The following is an 18,100-nucleotide window of genomic DNA, read 5'->3' on the forward strand; positions in this document are numbered from 1 at the left end:
TGAATTTCTGCAGCTTAGTGAGATAAGTCATTCATACTCTAACAAGGATATTTTAAACAGCTGGTTATTCCTTCAGGAAAACCATATTCAGATCAAACTAATTTCCTAAATGACATAAAAGGAGTGAGCAGCTCTGAGGTGTCTTATGTAACTGACTGAGTACTGATGGCTTGGGACTAGATGATGGCATGACAGAGGAAAGGGAGGCTGAATCTCTGACATGGTAAAAATTGCCATTTAAAAATCACAGTAGGGGAGGGTATGTGCTATGGTGAGCGCTGTGAATTGTGTAAGACTGATGAATCACAGATCTGTACCCCTGAAACAAATAATACATTATATGTTAATAAAATAAAAAAAACATACAGAAAAATAAAAAAAATTAAAATCACAGTAAATATCACCTGCCGGGTATTAAAATGATTCAAGGGCTTATTTTTTTTCATACTGCTATTGTGATAGGTTTTATAAAGACATAATTTTAAGTACACTAACCTGTTAAGCACCAGTAATTAGTTGAGAAAAACAAACACAAATGTTCTTGAAGAGAGAGCAAACCCGGGGGGAATTTAGTCCTCTGAAATTATGCTAAGTGTCTACTGCACTCATTCTGGGAGACTCCCATCCCAAATAAAAACCCCTTTAAGTTTTTCTCCTGTTTTCTGTCACACATAATTTCTATAACAGCTAATTGACGGGATTATTTACTAACACAGGTGGACCTGGCAATGAATAACACTATCTGGAATACTTGGGGTTTTTATGGAAGAATTGAGCCTATAAATACCTGTGAATAGAATGGGCACTGTACTGACAGACAGTAACTTTGCCACTAAGTAGTTATGGGATTTGGTTTTGTCACCTTACCTCTTTGAACTTTGGTTTCCCAGTCTGTCAGATACAGGAATAAAAATTAAATGATCTCCAAGGCCCATTCTAACAAGTCCCAAGTTCCACAATTCTAAGATGGCTTTGAACACTTTTGCACAAAGAAGATTCGAACATTTAATCCCATAAGGTAGACTAAAAATATGTAGGCACGACAGATATGGGGATAGGATAATACTTTTTGTTACCTCCCAATAGATGTTCCATTATTGTTAAACTGATTTGATTATGCTTCCCTGAGCATGCCTGTGAGAGGCCGAGTCCTCTAGAAACTCAGCTTTCAGTTTAATGGCATGTTCAATATGACGTAGGGAGAATAATAATGCAACATTGGTGGAGGGATATGGCTCAATAGATAAGCCCAAAGCAAGGCTCCTGGCTCATCAAGGCCTACACGTGGTATTCAGGGAATCCGGAAGTTCCCGTATGTCTCCATGAAGAGAGAGAGTGGCACTGTGAGAATCAATGGACCTGCAGAGATCAGGGGTCAGTCAGTACTAAGGCTGCAGTACATACAGCAAATGGCTCATGTATGTACATCAGTAAAGGAACCGGCATGATATCTCAAAGAAACAGAAATGACCAGTTTTGCCTCTGGGGCTATCAGTCCTGCTTTCAGACCATAGCAGCCACCCCATACCTGGCGTGGTTAACACAAGAAGCGGCAAGTGGGGCTTTGCTGATGCCATGTAAGTCTTCCCAGCCCTCAGGGCTGCTACCAACCCACCAGTCACTGTGTAAATTAGAAAAAGACACTTCCTTTCTCGAGACACTTTACTTCCACCTATCAGAAAATCATAATATACTGGTTTTGTTAGAACAAGGCATCTTGCTGCCACATGCCAGAGAACTGTCATAATAAAAATCTAGGATGCCAAAGATATGAAATCTATTCACCTTATACGGCAACCCTCAACCCCCATACATATCTTGGAATGAGAAGGAGGTGGGTAAATCTCAAAGATTCAACATCTGTTAAAAAAGAGAGAGAGAGAATGTGCGGACTCGAGAAGGTTAAACATTATAGAAAATAAACAAGCTACATTTTCTTTGTACATCTGAATTAATATAAGTAAATCCTCACGTCTGCCATGCCAAATTACAAAAGCTTTATGCCCAAGGTTTTTGCCTTTTATTTGGTATTTCCCATAGCACCTTACATAGTAATGCAGATGGCACAGAAGGAACCAATAAGTGCTTGTTCAATAAAAAAGTAAATTTTCAGAAAAATCAGAATTATGGATCCACCTATATGTATAATAGCAAGTAATTTTCCTCCACCTCCCCTTATATTTATCTGAACCAAATCTAAAATTTTACCCATTGGCACCTAGCTAAGAACCATAAAAATCTGGAGTTCTTCAGTTGTTTTCTAACAAACCCCTTCCTCAAATATTTTTGGGGGGAAGGAAACCTAGATCTAAGTTTCAACATTTTCAGGACCAAAGAGATCATCTCAGAACTACAGAATTTTTAAAAACTGAAAACAGGATTATGTCATCCCAAATAAGTTCTTATTAAAAGGTGAGGAACCCTCATTATCTAGAAAGGTAATTTGCCTAGAGTCACATAATCAAATCAGGGATTCAAACACCCTGCACAATAACGACTCATCTGTCCTTGCCCTTCACTCCCCTTTCCCCAAGTACACACTTTTCTGCCTCTCAGCCTTACTTTATCATACTTTGTAAACCGCTTAATTATCTATCTCAAACGTAGCAGCAATTGATCAAACTCAAATAAGAGATTAATCGCCCAAAGGTCTGAAAACCAGAGAATCAGGTAAACTGCCAGTTTTACCACATCCATAAAATGATAAACAAAAGGGAGAGCGGAGCGAATTGAGAAAGGGTACTTTTTCCGTCTTCACAACAAAAGCTAGGGAATAAAAACGCGTTTTCCTTGGGGACAGATTATGCTGAGGGGACCAGATACAGATACAAAAGATAATTCCTCCTGGGGTTTTTCCTTTTCCTTTGAGTTTGTGGGATCTAAAAAAAATTCTTTTCTTAAATCACATAAACAATCATAACCTCAGCACATTTACTTCCCTCCTTTTCTCACATAGTATTTTCCCGAACATTATATAGACCACGTTTCCAAACAAGAAATTGACCAAAGGTCTATTGCCTATTTACCAAAACCTTTTCAAGACTTAGGTGACTCCTCTTAGGCTACGATTAGGAAACTACTCCAACTTCGGTTACAAGCTGAAAGCTCAGTGAATTGGATCTCCAAGGTTTGCAAATACCCTCAGCTGGGCTAAAGGGCACAGAATCTCTAGCGCTCCCTACAGCTCACACTTTGAACCTACCTAACCACAGAAAACGCGAGTTACCAAGGATCGGCTCCCTGGCTCCACTTTTTTTTTTTTTCCTGCTTAAAAAATCGGGTGAAGGTGGTGGTGGTGGGGGGGAAGGACTGAAAAGGCGAACCAAAGGATTAATCACTTCTCCCCATTACATCAGCAGCCCCCGCCCTTCCCTCCGAGCACCTCCTCTCCTAGAATCGTCGCTACGCACTAGCGCTCTCTTCGCCCACCCCCCGCTCTATTATATGCCCTGATACCTCCCCATTATCACCCGCCCCACCACACTCCCCCATCCCTCCTTCCCCCTCCTCGGCGAGGGAGGGAGGAAACCCGAGAGAGGAAACAGGGCGTTGAAGGAAGGGACTCCGCCATAAGAGCGGAGGCCCCATTGGCCTGAAGGTTGTATGGGAGCTCTCCATTGGCTGCTTGGCTGGAATCCCCGCCCATCTGCTTCCCCGCCCACTCACCCCTCCCCCCGCCGCCCCGCGGCCCTCCCCCGCGCCCCTGGCCAGCCCCGCGGCGGGGAGGGACCCACTGGGCGAGTGGAGGCTCCGGCGGTGTCAATGGCTCCTCCTGCCACGGAGCAGCAGCAGAAGCAGCGGCGACGGGGTTGAGGAGGAGGAGGAGGAGGAGGAGGAGGAGGAGGAGGAAAGGTTCCTTTAAGGAGGAGGAACGACGACGCCTCTTTTTCCCTCTATCTCCTCCCTTCACACTCATTTCCCCTTCGCCGAGGAGAGAAGGGGGGGGAGGAGAGAGAAGAGGCCGAAGAAAGAGAGAAAAAATTCCTCACAGAAATCTCTTTCAGGGGGTGTGGGGGGAGGAAGAGGAAAAAAAAGAGCCGGGCGCCCCCTGCTCCCTCCCTCCCTTCTCTCCCTCTCTTCTCCTCCTTCTCCCTTCCTCGCCCGCCCGCCCACTCCCCCCGCCGCCGGAGACGCCGCTCGGGAGTCGGCGGGACCGGAGTCTGTCTCCTCACCCGCCGACGCCGCGCTTCGCCTCGGGATCCCCAGGCGGGCGGACGCCCTTTCTTTCTTTCGCTCTGCCCGTCTTTCTGTCTCCGTCCCTCGCGGCCGCCCCGCCCGGCGGCCTCGGCCTTCCCCGTGCGTCAGGCCCGCCCGCCCGGCCTCGCTCGGTCTCTGTCTCCGCGGGCCTTTCTCTCGGACTCGGGGTCTCGCTCGCCCCCTCCGCCCTTCCCATCTCCCCTTCCCCTCGCCCCCTTTCCTTCCTCCCCCTCCCCACCCCCTTCTCCTGCCCCGGAGCTCGCAGTGCGTGTGCGTGTGTGTGCGTGTGTGTGTGTGTCCCTCCGCCAACGCCGCCACCTCAGCCCGGCAAATGAACTCCGTCCGAGCCGCCAACCGGAGACCCAGGCGAGTGTCGCGGCCGCGCCCGGTGCAGCAACAGCAGCAGCAGCCCCCGCAGCAGCCGCCGCCGCAGCCGCCCCAGCAGCAGCCGCAGCAGCAGCCTCCGCCGCCGCCGCAGCAGCAGCAGCAGCCTCCGCCGCCGCCACCGCCGCCTCCGCCGCTGCCTCAGGAGCGGAACAACGCCGGCGAGAGGGGTAAGGCCGCGCTCCCTCCCCGCCGCCCGCCGGCTCGGGCGCCGGCCGGCCGGGACCCGCGGGAAGGAAGGCCGGGGCGGGCGGGGGAGGCCTGTGCGCCCCGGGGGTGGGAGACGGCGGCCGAGCGGAGGCGGGTCCGCCGGTGCCGCAGTGTCAGCCCGGCCCGGGCCCCGGCTGGCAGGAAAAGCCGCGGCTTCCCCACTCGCCCGGGCTCTCGCTCAGGCCGCGCTTTGTTTGGTTGCGGGGGCTCGGCACCCTCTACCCCCACCCATCCTTTGGCTTCTCGCCTGGCTCACGGACCCCGCAGGAGTCTGTTGGTGGCTAGGGTGGGGGGAGGCAGAGGGTGGGATTTCCCCCTTTTCTAAAACTGCCTTCCACGGTTTAGCCTCCCCCTTCCTCACAGAAGGTGGGGGGAACAACTGGGAGTGATCGGGCGGTGGGGCTGGCTGGGGAACTTGTTTTCCCCCTTTTCTCTGTTAGCCTCCCCCTTCCTGTGGAGGAGGGGGAAGGGGGGGAATCCGAGTGGTCTGTGGTGTTGGCCGGGGAACTTGTTTCCCCCACCCCCCTCCCTAGTCACGGGGTAGGGGGAGCAGCGACTACTCTCCCAACCCCTCAGTGTTTGCTGCGCAGTTTGGCTTTAGTTACAGAACCCTTGGGAAGGACCCGTTAAATCAAGACCTTTAAATAAATAAATATAGAATCCATCGGCCATTTCCAGCCCCCTCCCTCGCGTGCGGTGCAGTTACCCTTCCGCTCTATCGACCACCCCTCTCGCCTGTCCTCCCCTAGCGAACCCCTACGCCACCGTGCCACCCTCCGTCTCCTAGTAGGGTTTGAACGCCCCTTGCTTCCAACTGGCCCCTTGGGAGAGTGTGAGTGTGTGCTGTGTCCAAGGCCTAGTGAAATGTGTCATTTGGACCCAACTGTGCTGCTCTGTCTGGTAACCACCATTGTCTAAGGGCTGAGGCTCCCGGGGGTTGGATTCTTGGTTTAGCAAAAATAATGTTCAGTTCTACTTTGATGATGTGGTTATTTTGGGAGGTTTATGAGGTAGGGTGTTGCACCTTGGTCTCCAAACGTAACTATTCTCTTTATTAATTAGCTGCTCTCAGTGGGGGTGGAGGTCGGTACCATATTTATGTGTACGGTTGTTGTTTTAAGGAGGAGGGGAATTGTTAGGAGACATTTTGCGTGTTTTCGTTGGAGGATTAAGGTTAATTTTACATGCGTTGGTTGTCACACCTCCTCTGATTAAGGGAATTGAGATTAAATGCCTTTTAAAAATTAGACATTGTTTCCTTAAAAACTGTTTCAATGTTGTACTGGACGAAAATATTTAAATGGAAAAGAGAGATGATAATCTGAGAAATACTTCAAAGGGTTTTCACTAGTCACTGTTACAGATAGTCCTTGAGAAAGCAGTTTGTTATACGTTGCTTGAAAGAATGTGATGTGTCAAGCCAGTTAGAGGTCTTGTATAACATTATTTGCTATTGGCAAATATGTTTTAATGATTCTTTGATACGTTTACCATTTTTTTTGTAAATTAAAAATATTTGTAGTTTCATCATTTCCTTTCACATTTGCATATCAGGGTTTTCCTGTGTTCCATTCAAATAATACCCAAGTCTCCTTCCACTCTATGTTGTGTCACAAAATTTTTTGAGAAAACAGTGACACTAGATTGAAATCCTGGTATAGTAAGGATTTAATTGCTAGAAGTAAGTAAGTGTTTTCAAGGTGTACTGATTTGTTCATACCATTAGGGCTGAATCAAATCTGTTTGGCCAAACTTAATTTAGTCTCATTGTGTATTTTAAAATATTCTGAATCTCCTTTTCATGGTGTGTGTAATTTCAAACTTAGTTGAGGTACTTTTATCTTGGATACTTTTCTTCATTTGTGTGAATTATTAGCTGCTAAAGCCTGTTTCCTTTTGAAGTAAAGTGACTTGGTTGTTGGCATTGACATGCCAGAGTGTCAGTTTTCTTTTCATTCATGTGCGTAAGCTGACTGACAAAGATGTTCATGAAATCAAGATTTCGGTATGTACCTAACCAGATAGTAAATCAGATGCACTGTAGAATTGTTGCTTTGCTGCAGCTAGTAGAAACTGTTCTGGAGATTCTATGTTGGCACAGAGGGGAAAAGAACTTGCTGATTAGCCTTCAGGGAAAAGGCTGTGGGTCTTTTAGAGGGCAAATAAATGGCTTTAAAATGAATAAAACATTAAGCTAAATTAAAAGACTAGTAAAGTTTTTGCCAGATTTATATAAAAAATGTAATTCTTCAAAAATTGGCAATTTGATTACTTTTTTAAAATGTACAGTTTACATAATGATCAGAAGTTAGCCAAAAGGAATACTTTTTATTTTAAAAGTTTTATGGAGCTTGCGGAGTGTCACTATTTCTGGTTTGGATAGGAGAGATGTTGTTGTTTGTTTAAGAATATGCTGGGTTTCATAATTTTGACAAGGTAATTAAGGAACTACAGCTAACACGTGTGTGTTTTACTTTTTTTTTTTTTTTTTTTACTATTAATGGCTATGTAACTCTTACATTAGGGTTTGGATAGAGTTACATAATAGTGGATCAGACAGCTTTCCTGGTCAGGAATTGAAGTCAGACTCACTGTTTTTAAGACAAGTGAAATCTGTCTCTATATTTCATATAAAGGATGGATTTTTGGCTTTTTAGTGGTAATAGAATAGTTACAAGATAGTATTTTTTTTCAGGCAGAAATTTTGTCAGGGCTGGCTTTTAGTTGCTTATTCACCCACAAGTTAATTCGTCTAAAAACTTCCTTGATATTCCTTAAACACACACACACTCTCTCTCTCTCTTTCTTGTGTATGTAATGGCCAATTTGAAGTAGAAAGGAACAGTCTTCTAGAGTGAATTTTTATAAGGACTTTTCAAGCCTTCCATGGGGGAGAATTACTTATAACCCACATTGGGAAATAATTGGCCTGGGTGTTTCATGGAATGCTGTCTTCACTCACGTTATCTGAAATGGCCCACTGTCTTAAGATGGAATACTAATCATTATATGTTTTGGTCTTTTAGTTTAAGTTCCAGAGTTTAGGATTTCACGTACTACTTTAGTAGAAAGTAATTTGTGTTGCGCATAGGGACACTTTGATAATACATTTCAGACTCCGTGAATCTGGAAGTAGTGTGGGGTTAGATTTTTTTTATTTATTTTCTTTTAAAAACCCTAAAAGGATTTCGCTTTTGCACCTTGTTCTGCTGAATTTATTTTAATATCTCTTTGCTAGTTTTTTTCTAGGAGAAGTATGAGGAAAGCTTATAAGCCTGAAGAAGTGCTGTGTAGTCTGAGCACTTTTAGCTTGTAGTTAAAATTGATTGAATAGGTAATAAATGCACAGAATTTAAAATTCCAGAGTTTCTTGCCTACACCTGCCTCACATACCAGATTCTCCTACTTGGAATCAATCACTATTATTAGTTTCTCATTTATTATGTTTTAATAAAAGATGAAATTTGACAACTGAAAATCTTGATATGGAAGTTTTTGAAAATAGGTGTAATTTCTTTCTGTAGAAAATTCATAAGATTCTTTTGAAGTTCTGAAATTTTAACTATGTGATAATTTATAGTTAAATTTAATGAATACAATATATTAATGGGTATTGCTATTAATTTCTAGTCTGCAATAATTGTACAGAGTAAAATAGTAATCAGTCTTTTTAATTTCATATTTGTGGAATAAAAATCTCACCTGTGACCCTGGAACTACAGGGTTTTGTTTTAACTAAACTTATTGAAGTAATTGAGTTCATATAGTATTACATGAAACATTCCTGATGGAGCTTCTTTATTTGTAATATGCAGCAACCAGGAAACTCTTTAGCGTTCTAGTCATGCATGCTAATCATACTTTCTGTGGGCTTATTCTAGCTCATGATATTTTACCTTCAGGTTCTTCAGAATAAGGAACTTACAGAATACAAGAATAAGGAACTTCTGCAACCTTTTTTGATAGAAGAGTTCTGGACAAGGGACATGATTTTTTCCTGTTTTAGGAATTAAGTACTGTAGGGCATTGCTCTCCCTTCTTGTGGCTAAACCTTCAAAATTTTTACATCCATGAAAGGAGAGATGTCACCCATTTTTTTGTGTGTGTTTGGGGAGGAGAGCCTGTTTTCTCAAAGCTTACAAATTCTTTGAGGGGTAGGAATGAGATAGTGACAATGCCAGTGGTAAAGTTGTGCTGATGAGGCTTATGGGTTGTCACTATACTGCTTTTCTCTCTTTACTGGAAGTTCTGGCAAACCCACAGACAGATCAGCCAACTTGGAGACGTACCAGGTAAAGCAAGAACTACCAGTAGATCCTGACCTGTTAGGACCCCTGGACTTAAATTTGTCAGAATTCAGGGCTAGCGAGTATTATTCTAAGCCCCCCCCCCCCGTTTGTCTTAATTTTGAAGCTAAACAGTCTATAATTATTTCAACTTGAGGTTTTTTTTATTGTCCTCCAATTTATTCCTAACTAATAAGTTACTCTTATTTTGTGTCTATCTTGTCCCACTAGTCTCTGAAGGGTTATTTTCTTTTAGACTACTAATTTAATCAGCCCTTTGAATTGCATTCTCAACTTCCAGAGAATTCCAGTTTATGTGAGGTTGCTGACCAGGTACACCCAAACTGTAGTTGTTACCCTTTGAAAATAAAATTCTAAAGAAGCAAAATATGAGTTGAGACAGTTGGACAGTATGATAGAGCTCAGAGTTACAGCTAGCTAAATGGGGGTTCTGATCCTGACTACACCATCAACAGGCTTTTTGACATGGGGCAAGCAGTGTAAACTCTTGGAGCCTTACTTCTTTATCTTTAAGATGGGGATGATAATACTTGCCTTATGGAATAATTATTGCTGAGAGATTTAAGTATCTATCACTTGAGAGATGCTCAGTGAATGGCAGCTTTTAAAAATATTAAAAATAATAGTAAGGAATGGAATCGGTTGTATATAAAACTAAACCCAAGAGATAAAATGTGCATGAGTCCTTAGTTTCTGGCATACCCGAAAATGCAATCTAGGTGACTTCGTATAACCTTAGGGAGACTGGTTTATAATTATAAGAATGAATTGAAATAGTCTTTAAAGAAAAAGTAAGGAGACAGAAGAAATTGGTATTGAGAAAAATAATAATAAACATAGGCCTCTTTCTGCTTATGTACTAGAATCTATGCCAGATACTTTCTTAGACACTATGTCTTTTAACCCTTTTAGCAATTCTGTAAGATAAACAATCAGCAGTGAGTATTCATAGTAAATAGCAGAGAAGAATTTCAAAATTGATTTATATCACTGAGTCTTCCCATAAACAAGAGGAGATAACAAAATGCGTTTGGCAGAATGTCTTCATCATATTCAGGGGACGGAATAACCTAGTCTTTGAAGCACATCTGTCCCCTATCTTAACACCTCTATTTTACTGAAAGCTGGTACAGTATAGTCTGATGCCATTGATAAACATCTGCTTTCACGTTTTCTTTTTTTTTTCTTTTTTGATTTTATTTATTTATTTGAGAGAGAGAATGAGAAATAGCACAAGAGGGAAGAGGGTCAGAGGGAGAAGCAGACTCCCTGCTGAGCAGGGAGCCCGATGTGGGACTCGATCCCGGGACTCCAGGATCATGACCTGAGCCGAAGGCAGTCGCTTAACCAACTGAGCCACCCAGGCGCCCTGCTTTCACGTTTTCTAAGTAACCTTCTGATCATAATTTTACCTCTAATGTAGATCTGTCTCTGGAAGAGATTGCACTGATTGGCCAGCATGTTTTTCCAGCTTGTTGAGATCACTAAGCATTCATTGTACAAAAAGGGGTAGATTTCCCCTGGATAACTCATAAATTATGAGTAAAAGGTGTTAAGTCATTTTAGCTCATGGTTATAGACTAGACTATTTCAGGAAGGAAAAAAATATGAGTTCAATTATTCTTCAGTGGTAATTTTGACAGGTTTGTGGACTGAATATCCTTTTGTCACCAAAGCTTGATGTCTTTAGACGTCTAGCCTGGGGCTTTTATATATGTTAGGTTAACGCAAGAAATGTGTGTAAACTTAATCCTTAGAAAATAGAGAAATGAAACCAACTAACTTCTCTTATAATTTATTTTAGTTTAAGGAAATATCAAAAATATTTGCTTTAAAAATGAATAGATTGTGTATTTTTTTGTTCTAAAAAAACCCCAAATAAGATAGTATATGAAAGCAAATTTAAGTTCTGTATGTTAGTGGCTTAATCTCCCCAGTTTCTAAAGACCCAGTTGTCAAATATTTAGCCCTTGTAACGAATGGAAAATTGTGTGACTATGTTCAAAAAAAGAAAAAAAAATGATTAAATGCCGTTCTCTCAACTGGTGGCTAAACCTTTAAAAACAATATGGAATACTTCCACATCTTATGAGAGAAGAGGTACCATTCATCTTCTTTGTGAAGAGAGCCTACTTTTCTGTTTTCTCAGAGCTTTGAAATTGAGTGATAGAAATGGAGTAATAACCTGTGCTTTAAAATTACTTTTCTGGTAATAGTGAAAATCTTAGCTTCACTGTTTTCTTCTGGTGTGCAACAACACTCATTTTCCAGATGGTCAAGTTACGTTGTGTCAAAATTTTTTTTTCCTCAGAGCAGAATTAACTGGCTGTTATAGGGATTCAATCTTTGGCATTGATTTCTTTAGTACCATGTATTGATAACGGACTTAAATCAGTTTAGCCTTTGCTAGTTTGCTGACTTGAGTTTAGATACGAGAATTCTTTTTACACTCAAGTATTGATTTTGTATCTTACATCCAGAGTGTATAACATAGTATGTATAAGACCACATGGCTTTATGAGAATCTGACACTTAGGAGGAAGCAAGTGGGGAAGAGGAAGAACATAGAACTCTTTTTTTATTCACCTGTTATATTTTGAGTTGGACAGGGTTGGTATATATACGTCATTAGTAATTGTTTCTTCCCACATAATCATACATCCTTGGGGAAAAAAACAGGCTTTAAGGAAAATTAGAAGTGATGTAGAATTTAACAAATGGAAAGTAGAAATCATTCCAGGTTTGTATCATGGCAGAGATAAAGGATCAAAGAAGAAGTGTTTGAAAGAAATGGGGGTGGGTGAGGACACTGTGTTTTGAAATTGAATGTTACTGGCAAAGTGACTGTATGGTAAAAGAAATTGTGGAATCACTCATTTTTCTGTTAAAAGTAGCCACAGATCTACTGAACAGTTGTATGACTGATAACTTCATAATCCTTTGAAATGCATTTGCATTTTTAAGAAACTGATCACTTAGTCAAATTTTGGTATTTTAGACCCAGTAAAAGAGATAGAAATAAGTGATTTGGACAAAGACCTTTTGGATAGGAATGCTTCCTCATAGACAGAATAAGCATGTAGGGGCGGAAGAGTCTTGCAAGAATCACTTACCTCACATATTCATTGTTTTTCCTAATCTACTTCTGACCCTAAAATTTTTCTTAAAAGTTTCACTTTTTATTTTCTCAGAAGACTTAATTTTGGGTTGGGGATGGGGATGGAGAGAAGAAAAAGAATTAGAGCAGGTAGGAGTGGCAGTATGTATGGGTCATTTAAATTAGCAGTGGTCATTTGAATTAGAAACAGTCTATATATAATTATGTACGTATACTATATATAACTATATTTAAGTTGTCAAAATAATTTTATTAGGTTTTTTAAACTAAGGTTTTATTTTTTTTATTTTTTTAAAGATTTTATTTATTTATTTGACAGAGAGACACACTGAGAGAGGCAACATAAGCAGGGGGAATGGGAGAGGGAGAAGCAGGCTTCCCGCAGAGCAGGGAGCCCGATGCGGAGCTCGATCCAGGACCCTGGGATCATGACCCGAGCCGAAGGCAGATGCCCAACGACTGAGCCACCTAGGCCACCCCTAAACTAAGGTTTTAATGAAAGTATACAAGTGCACAAATCATTGGTGTATTACTTGATGACTTTACACAAAGTAAGCATATCTGTGTAGCCAGTAATACTAGATCAAGAAATAAACACTACCAGCATCCCAGAAGTGGTATTCATTCCCATCCCAGCCTTCCCACTCATTATCCCCAATCCTATTTTTCTAACGGCTGGGATTAGTTTTGTCTCTTGAACTTTATATAAATGTAATCACCCGGTATGTATTCCTATGTGTCTGGCTTCTTTCACTCAATATTTGTTTCATCCATGTTGCTTGTAGCAATAGTCTGTTCATTCTTGCTGCTGTATAATAGTACATTGTATGCGTATACTACAATTTATTCATTGTACGATTAAAAGACGGAGTTTTCATCTTTGGCTGTCAGAAATAGTGCTCCTATGAGCATTTTTTTTTTTTTAAAGATGTTCTTTATTTATTTAAGAGGGAGAGAATGAGAGAGACAGCATTAGAGGAGAGAGGGTCAGAGGGAGAAGCAGACTCCCTGCTGAGCAGGGAGCCTGATGCGGGATGCGGGACTCGATCCCGGGACTCCAGGATCATGACCTGAGCCGAAGGCAGTTGCTTAACCAACTGAGCCACCCAGACGCCCCTCCTATGAGCATTTTATGTATATCTTTTGGTGAACACATGTACACATTCCTGGTAAGTTTTATACCTCAACATTATACCATTAGTTATCTTTTCTCAGAGGCAGAGCTTCCATTTTTACATGGGAGGTAAAATAGCTTTAAGACAGATATGAATATGGCATCTCATAAGTAATGTTGCTAAAACGATTTTATTTCAGATATTAATGTTTTTCTTAAGTCTTTTGGTAGGTATGCTGTAAGTCCAGCATTAGAAAGTTTACCCATTAACTTAATACACTATAATTTTCCCCAAAGGTTGTAAGTTATTTTGAGGAGGAAGGAAATCTTTTTTTTAAATATAGGAATTTTCAAAAATACTGTGTACTTTAATGTGTGATTCTAAGCCTTCATTCCAGAAATTATTTCTTTTTGCTACTGCCGTACTTCTGTTTCTCCATTTCAGTTTGGAATCCTGTTCCTTACTACTTTTAAGCGTATCCTTTTAACTCCTGTGAAAATATTCTGCTTTTATTTGGTTGATTGTTTCCCTTTCTTTCTACATACCTTGATTATAAATATAAAATTATAAAACTTTCATGGAAAAATTGGGGCACATTTTGTTTTCAAGTTGTTTTTCTAGTCCTTGGCCACATCTGTCAGTTCCTGATATAAGAAGAAGGTGTAAAAGGGCTGCCTCCTCATCTCTGCTGCTGAAGTGCTAGTTAGTGGTTTATAAGCTCATATTCCCCACCATACAAATATCCCCAGAATGACAGGCCATCAGTGACTGAGACGGGTTTCTGTTTTTAAGGAATCCCTTGCATGAAATTGATGATATGGTAGCCTTAGATACCAAAAAGAGTAAGATCTTACTATTTTGTGTCTGATCTTTTAGCACTTAGCAGTTCAGTGTTAGTGCTAACAGTTGTTCTTTCTTGTCCACAACAAGCAGAGTGGAGGAGACCCCTTCCTCCCTCCCTTCCTCCCTCCTTCCTTCCCTCCCTCCCTCCCTCCCTCCCTTCCTTCCTTCCTTCCTTTTTTAAATAACATAGCCACATTGAGTAAATGTTGCTTTTAAGTTTGGGGAGAAGGAACCTGAGCTTTTTCATCAAAGTGGCTTTTTTTTTTTAGAGAAACTTTTTTTTTTTAAAGATTTTATTTATTTGAGACAGAAAGAGAGCACATGAGAGGGGGGAGGGTCAGAGGGAGAAGCGGACTCCATCCAGGGACTCTGGGATCATGACCTGAGCCGAAGGCAGTCGCTTAACCAACTGAGCCACCCAGGCGCCCTTTTTAGAGAAACTCTTAACTATAGAGAACAAACTGAGGGTCGCTGGGGAATGGGGTAATTGGGTGATGGGCATTAAGGAGGGTATTTGATGTAATGAGCACTGGGTGTTACATGCAACTGATGAATCACTAAATTCTACCCCATATCTACTATATGTTAACTAACTTGAATTTAATAAAACCAAAGATAAAAAAAAAATTCTAGAATGGTTTCTTAATCCAGTTTCTAAAGTAGCGTATTTTGAATGAGGTGACTTCTGAGATGCTTTAAAACTTTATCATTTAAATTATCAGTATAATCATTGAGATCTGAATTTGTTTGGTATTATACAGACATGGTTCTTGCTTTTACGGAACTTATGGTTGAGTTAGAGACTAAATAACATTCAAAATCAAAATGAATTGAAAATAAGCATGTTGATACTGTTTTCATTGTCTTCTGATAAATATTTTTAAGGATACACACACGTATATACATACACGCACATACATACATACATATACCACACCGGAGTTTTGTTTGTAACCTTATCTGTCCACTTTTCCAAGACCGGAGACTGTTGGAGAGTCATCTGTGAAATGCTATTAAGATGAGGGTTTGTAGAAGAAGATAGCAGGAGGGGAAGAATGAAGGGGAGTAAGTTGGAGGGGGAGACGAACCATGAGAGACTATGGACTCTGAGAAACAAACTAGTTCTAGAGGGATGGAGGGTGGGGAGATGGGTTAGCCTGGTGATGGGTATTAAAGAGGGCAAGTTCTGCATGGAGCACTGGGTGTTACGCACAAACAATGAATCATAGAACACTACATCAAGAACTAATGATGTAATGTATGGTGATTAACATAACAATAAAAAATTTAAAAAAAAGATGAAGGTTTGTTATGACCCCTTGCTGTCTGATACATGTTCTACCCTTTAATCATTTATCGAATTACGTTTGTGCCACAATTAGAAAGTTGTTGCCTGGCTGTCTCAGTTGGTAGAGCGTCCAGCTCTTGCTATAGTGGTTCTGAGTTCAAGCCCCACTTTGGGCATGGAGCCTACTTAAAAAAAAGTTGTTGCAGCCCAGAGTTTAAGCTAAGTTATAGCATGCTTCTGTATATGATTAAGAAAGAAACATGTGGCTAGTGAAGGAAATTACCTGCAGTTGGGGTAATTCATCTTGTTTTCATGGTGTCGTCTTCATTGCATTCATTGTTTAGCCTTTATATCTAGAAACTGAAAGTAGACAGGTTTAAATTAGATTATATGTTGCCAGAATCTAAGATCTTCAATTGCAGAGATAACAACACTTTAAGTTTCTTCATAACATCTGTAGTCCCACATACAAGTAGTTGTAACTCAGGGTGCCTTTGTGGATTTTTTTCTGATGCTGTCTTAGTCTCTACTGCAACGTCTTACAGGGAACCTGTCCTCTATTTCTGAGTCATTTGATTTGAGAACCTTTTAGCTGAAATCTTTAAAGCTGAAAAACTAAGCTGAGAGATCTGGGTCTAGTGAGCTTGTCCAGGGTTTGTAAAGTCAAGTCTGGTTTTAGAGGACTAGAAAAATGTTACATACCAATCATATACATGCATTGAGAACACATACAGTATGCTCTCTGAAACTTGGAATATGCACTCTTGATTTGTGAAATGTCTAAAAAATTTTGGTGAAATGTTAGCAGTGTCTCGGAATGGAGGTGAGATGATTTTTGTTACTCTTTCTACATTTCTGCACAGATTCCGTATACACATACTGTATATGGAATCTGGAAGGAAAGAGGTTTGTATTTTTAAAAAGATTTTAATAGTTGTGATTGTGATGTGAACTTACAGTATTTGGTCTGATGATAAAGTTCTCACATAGGTATTTTAAACTTGAGTAAGAGCTTAAAATTTCTCAGTGCTCTGTGTTTTAACTGCTTATTTATTTATGGACATTTTTAGTTTGTATCCACAGCAACTTTAGAATAATAATTGCTTATATATATCATTTATAGGAGATGAGGATAACTAATGATAAAGTCAGAATTCAGAATTAAAAACAAATTGGTTACTTGAGACTGAGCCAGTGATTCTGTCTTTCTAGGATAAGTTTGTGACGATAGGTTATGTAAATACAAATACATAGAAACAGTATTTTAATTACTTGCCTGGCTGAATGATGGAAATTTAGTGTGCAAACTATTAGAAAAGCAGAACTTAATACTGGTCATAACAGGTGGCTATTTCTTTTGTACCCTGGTGGTATGGACTCATGTCAATTTGATAATTTTATGTGGAAGATATTTTCTTCTCACAAAACTGGAGTTAGCCCTGAAAGAATTAATGACTGTCAATTTATTAAGTTGAAACAGATTGCTAAGGGAAATTGTTTCACCATTATCAGTTAAAAAAGAAACAACAAACCAACCTTCCCTTTCTAAGATACTGTATTCTTAAAAGTTTTGGATTGTGGGACCTAATGTGTTTGAGAATAAATAACCCGAAGTGGCTTTCAAAAAATATGGGTCTTTGCAGCCTAAAATTAGCTATTAGATTTGGAATTAACTCATCTCACATTTGACCAGTCTTTTGATCATCTTACAGACTACTTGTAAACCTTAACCAAGAGAAAACATTTTCTTATTAGAAAATATACTAAAAACCTTCATTGAAATAGGTGAATGTTTTTGTTTTGTTTTTAAAGGGGCTTTGGGGCGCCTGGGTGGCTCAGTTGGTTAAGCGTATGCTTCTTCAGCTCAGGTCATGATCCCAGGGTCCTGGGGTTGAGCCCTGTATCGGGCTCCCTGATCATTGGAGAGTCTGCATCTGCCTCTGACTCCCCCCCTCCCTTGTGCTCTCTCGCTCGCTCACTGTCCCTCAAATAAATAAATAAAATCTTTAAAAAAATAATAATAATAGGGACTACTAGGGGCACCTGGGTGGCACAGTTAAGCATCTGACTTTTGCTTTCAGCTCAGGTCATGATCTCAGAGTTAGGAGATCAGGCCCAGCATCAGGCTCTGCACTTAATGGGTAGTCTGCTTTTCTCTCCCTCCCCCTCTCGCCCCCCCATGCTCTCTCTGTCTCTCAAATAAATCTTAAAAAAAAAAAGTAGGGATTACTGATAAGGTTTAGGGCAGGTCAGTCATTAAGTGTAGATTCTAGATAGTAATCAGCATAGTTTTATGAAGAGCTGATTACAGATGAATTTACAGTATTTTCCTGAAACAGTGACTTCGGTAGCTGAAGAAGGAACAAGAGGAATATAGGTGGATTTAAATACAGCTTTTATTTTATGAAGTAGTCATATTGGTGTTGTAGTTGGGAAAATTTTACAAGTTGTATTATATGGAAGCTACAAGTTACAAAAATAGTGCTAACCATTTGCAAATAGACATTTAGTAAATAGTTATTTCTGATTCCCTTCAGCTTCCTTCTCTGGACCAAGATTTGTTCGTATAATTACTAATTTAAGCTATTGAGCATATTAAGTTCATAGATTAAAAAAAAAAATGGGCTGGGGTTAAGTA

At 40.6% G+C, this 18,100-nt stretch overlaps 1 protein-coding gene across 1 annotated transcript in view; it reads left to right on the forward strand.

Annotated features, from left to right (window-relative positions):
• The first annotated feature begins 3,725 nt into the window (after window positions 1–3,725).
• The window catches only part of FBXO11 (F-box protein 11), an 86,854-nt gene continuing 72,479 nt past the window's right edge, over window positions 3,726–18,100 (forward strand). Inside the window, exon 1 of the mRNA XM_027623536.2 lies at window positions 3,726–4,751. Coding sequence (XP_027479337.1) covers window positions 4,529–4,751 — 223 coding nt within the window. The 5' untranslated portion in view covers window positions 3,726–4,528. The remainder of the gene's footprint in view (window positions 4,752–18,100) is intronic.

This window comes from Zalophus californianus, chromosome 8, assembly GCF_009762305.2.
Source record: "Zalophus californianus isolate mZalCal1 chromosome 8, mZalCal1.pri.v2, whole genome shotgun sequence".
NCBI classification, from domain to species: Eukaryota; Metazoa; Chordata; class Mammalia; order Carnivora; family Otariidae; genus Zalophus; species Zalophus californianus.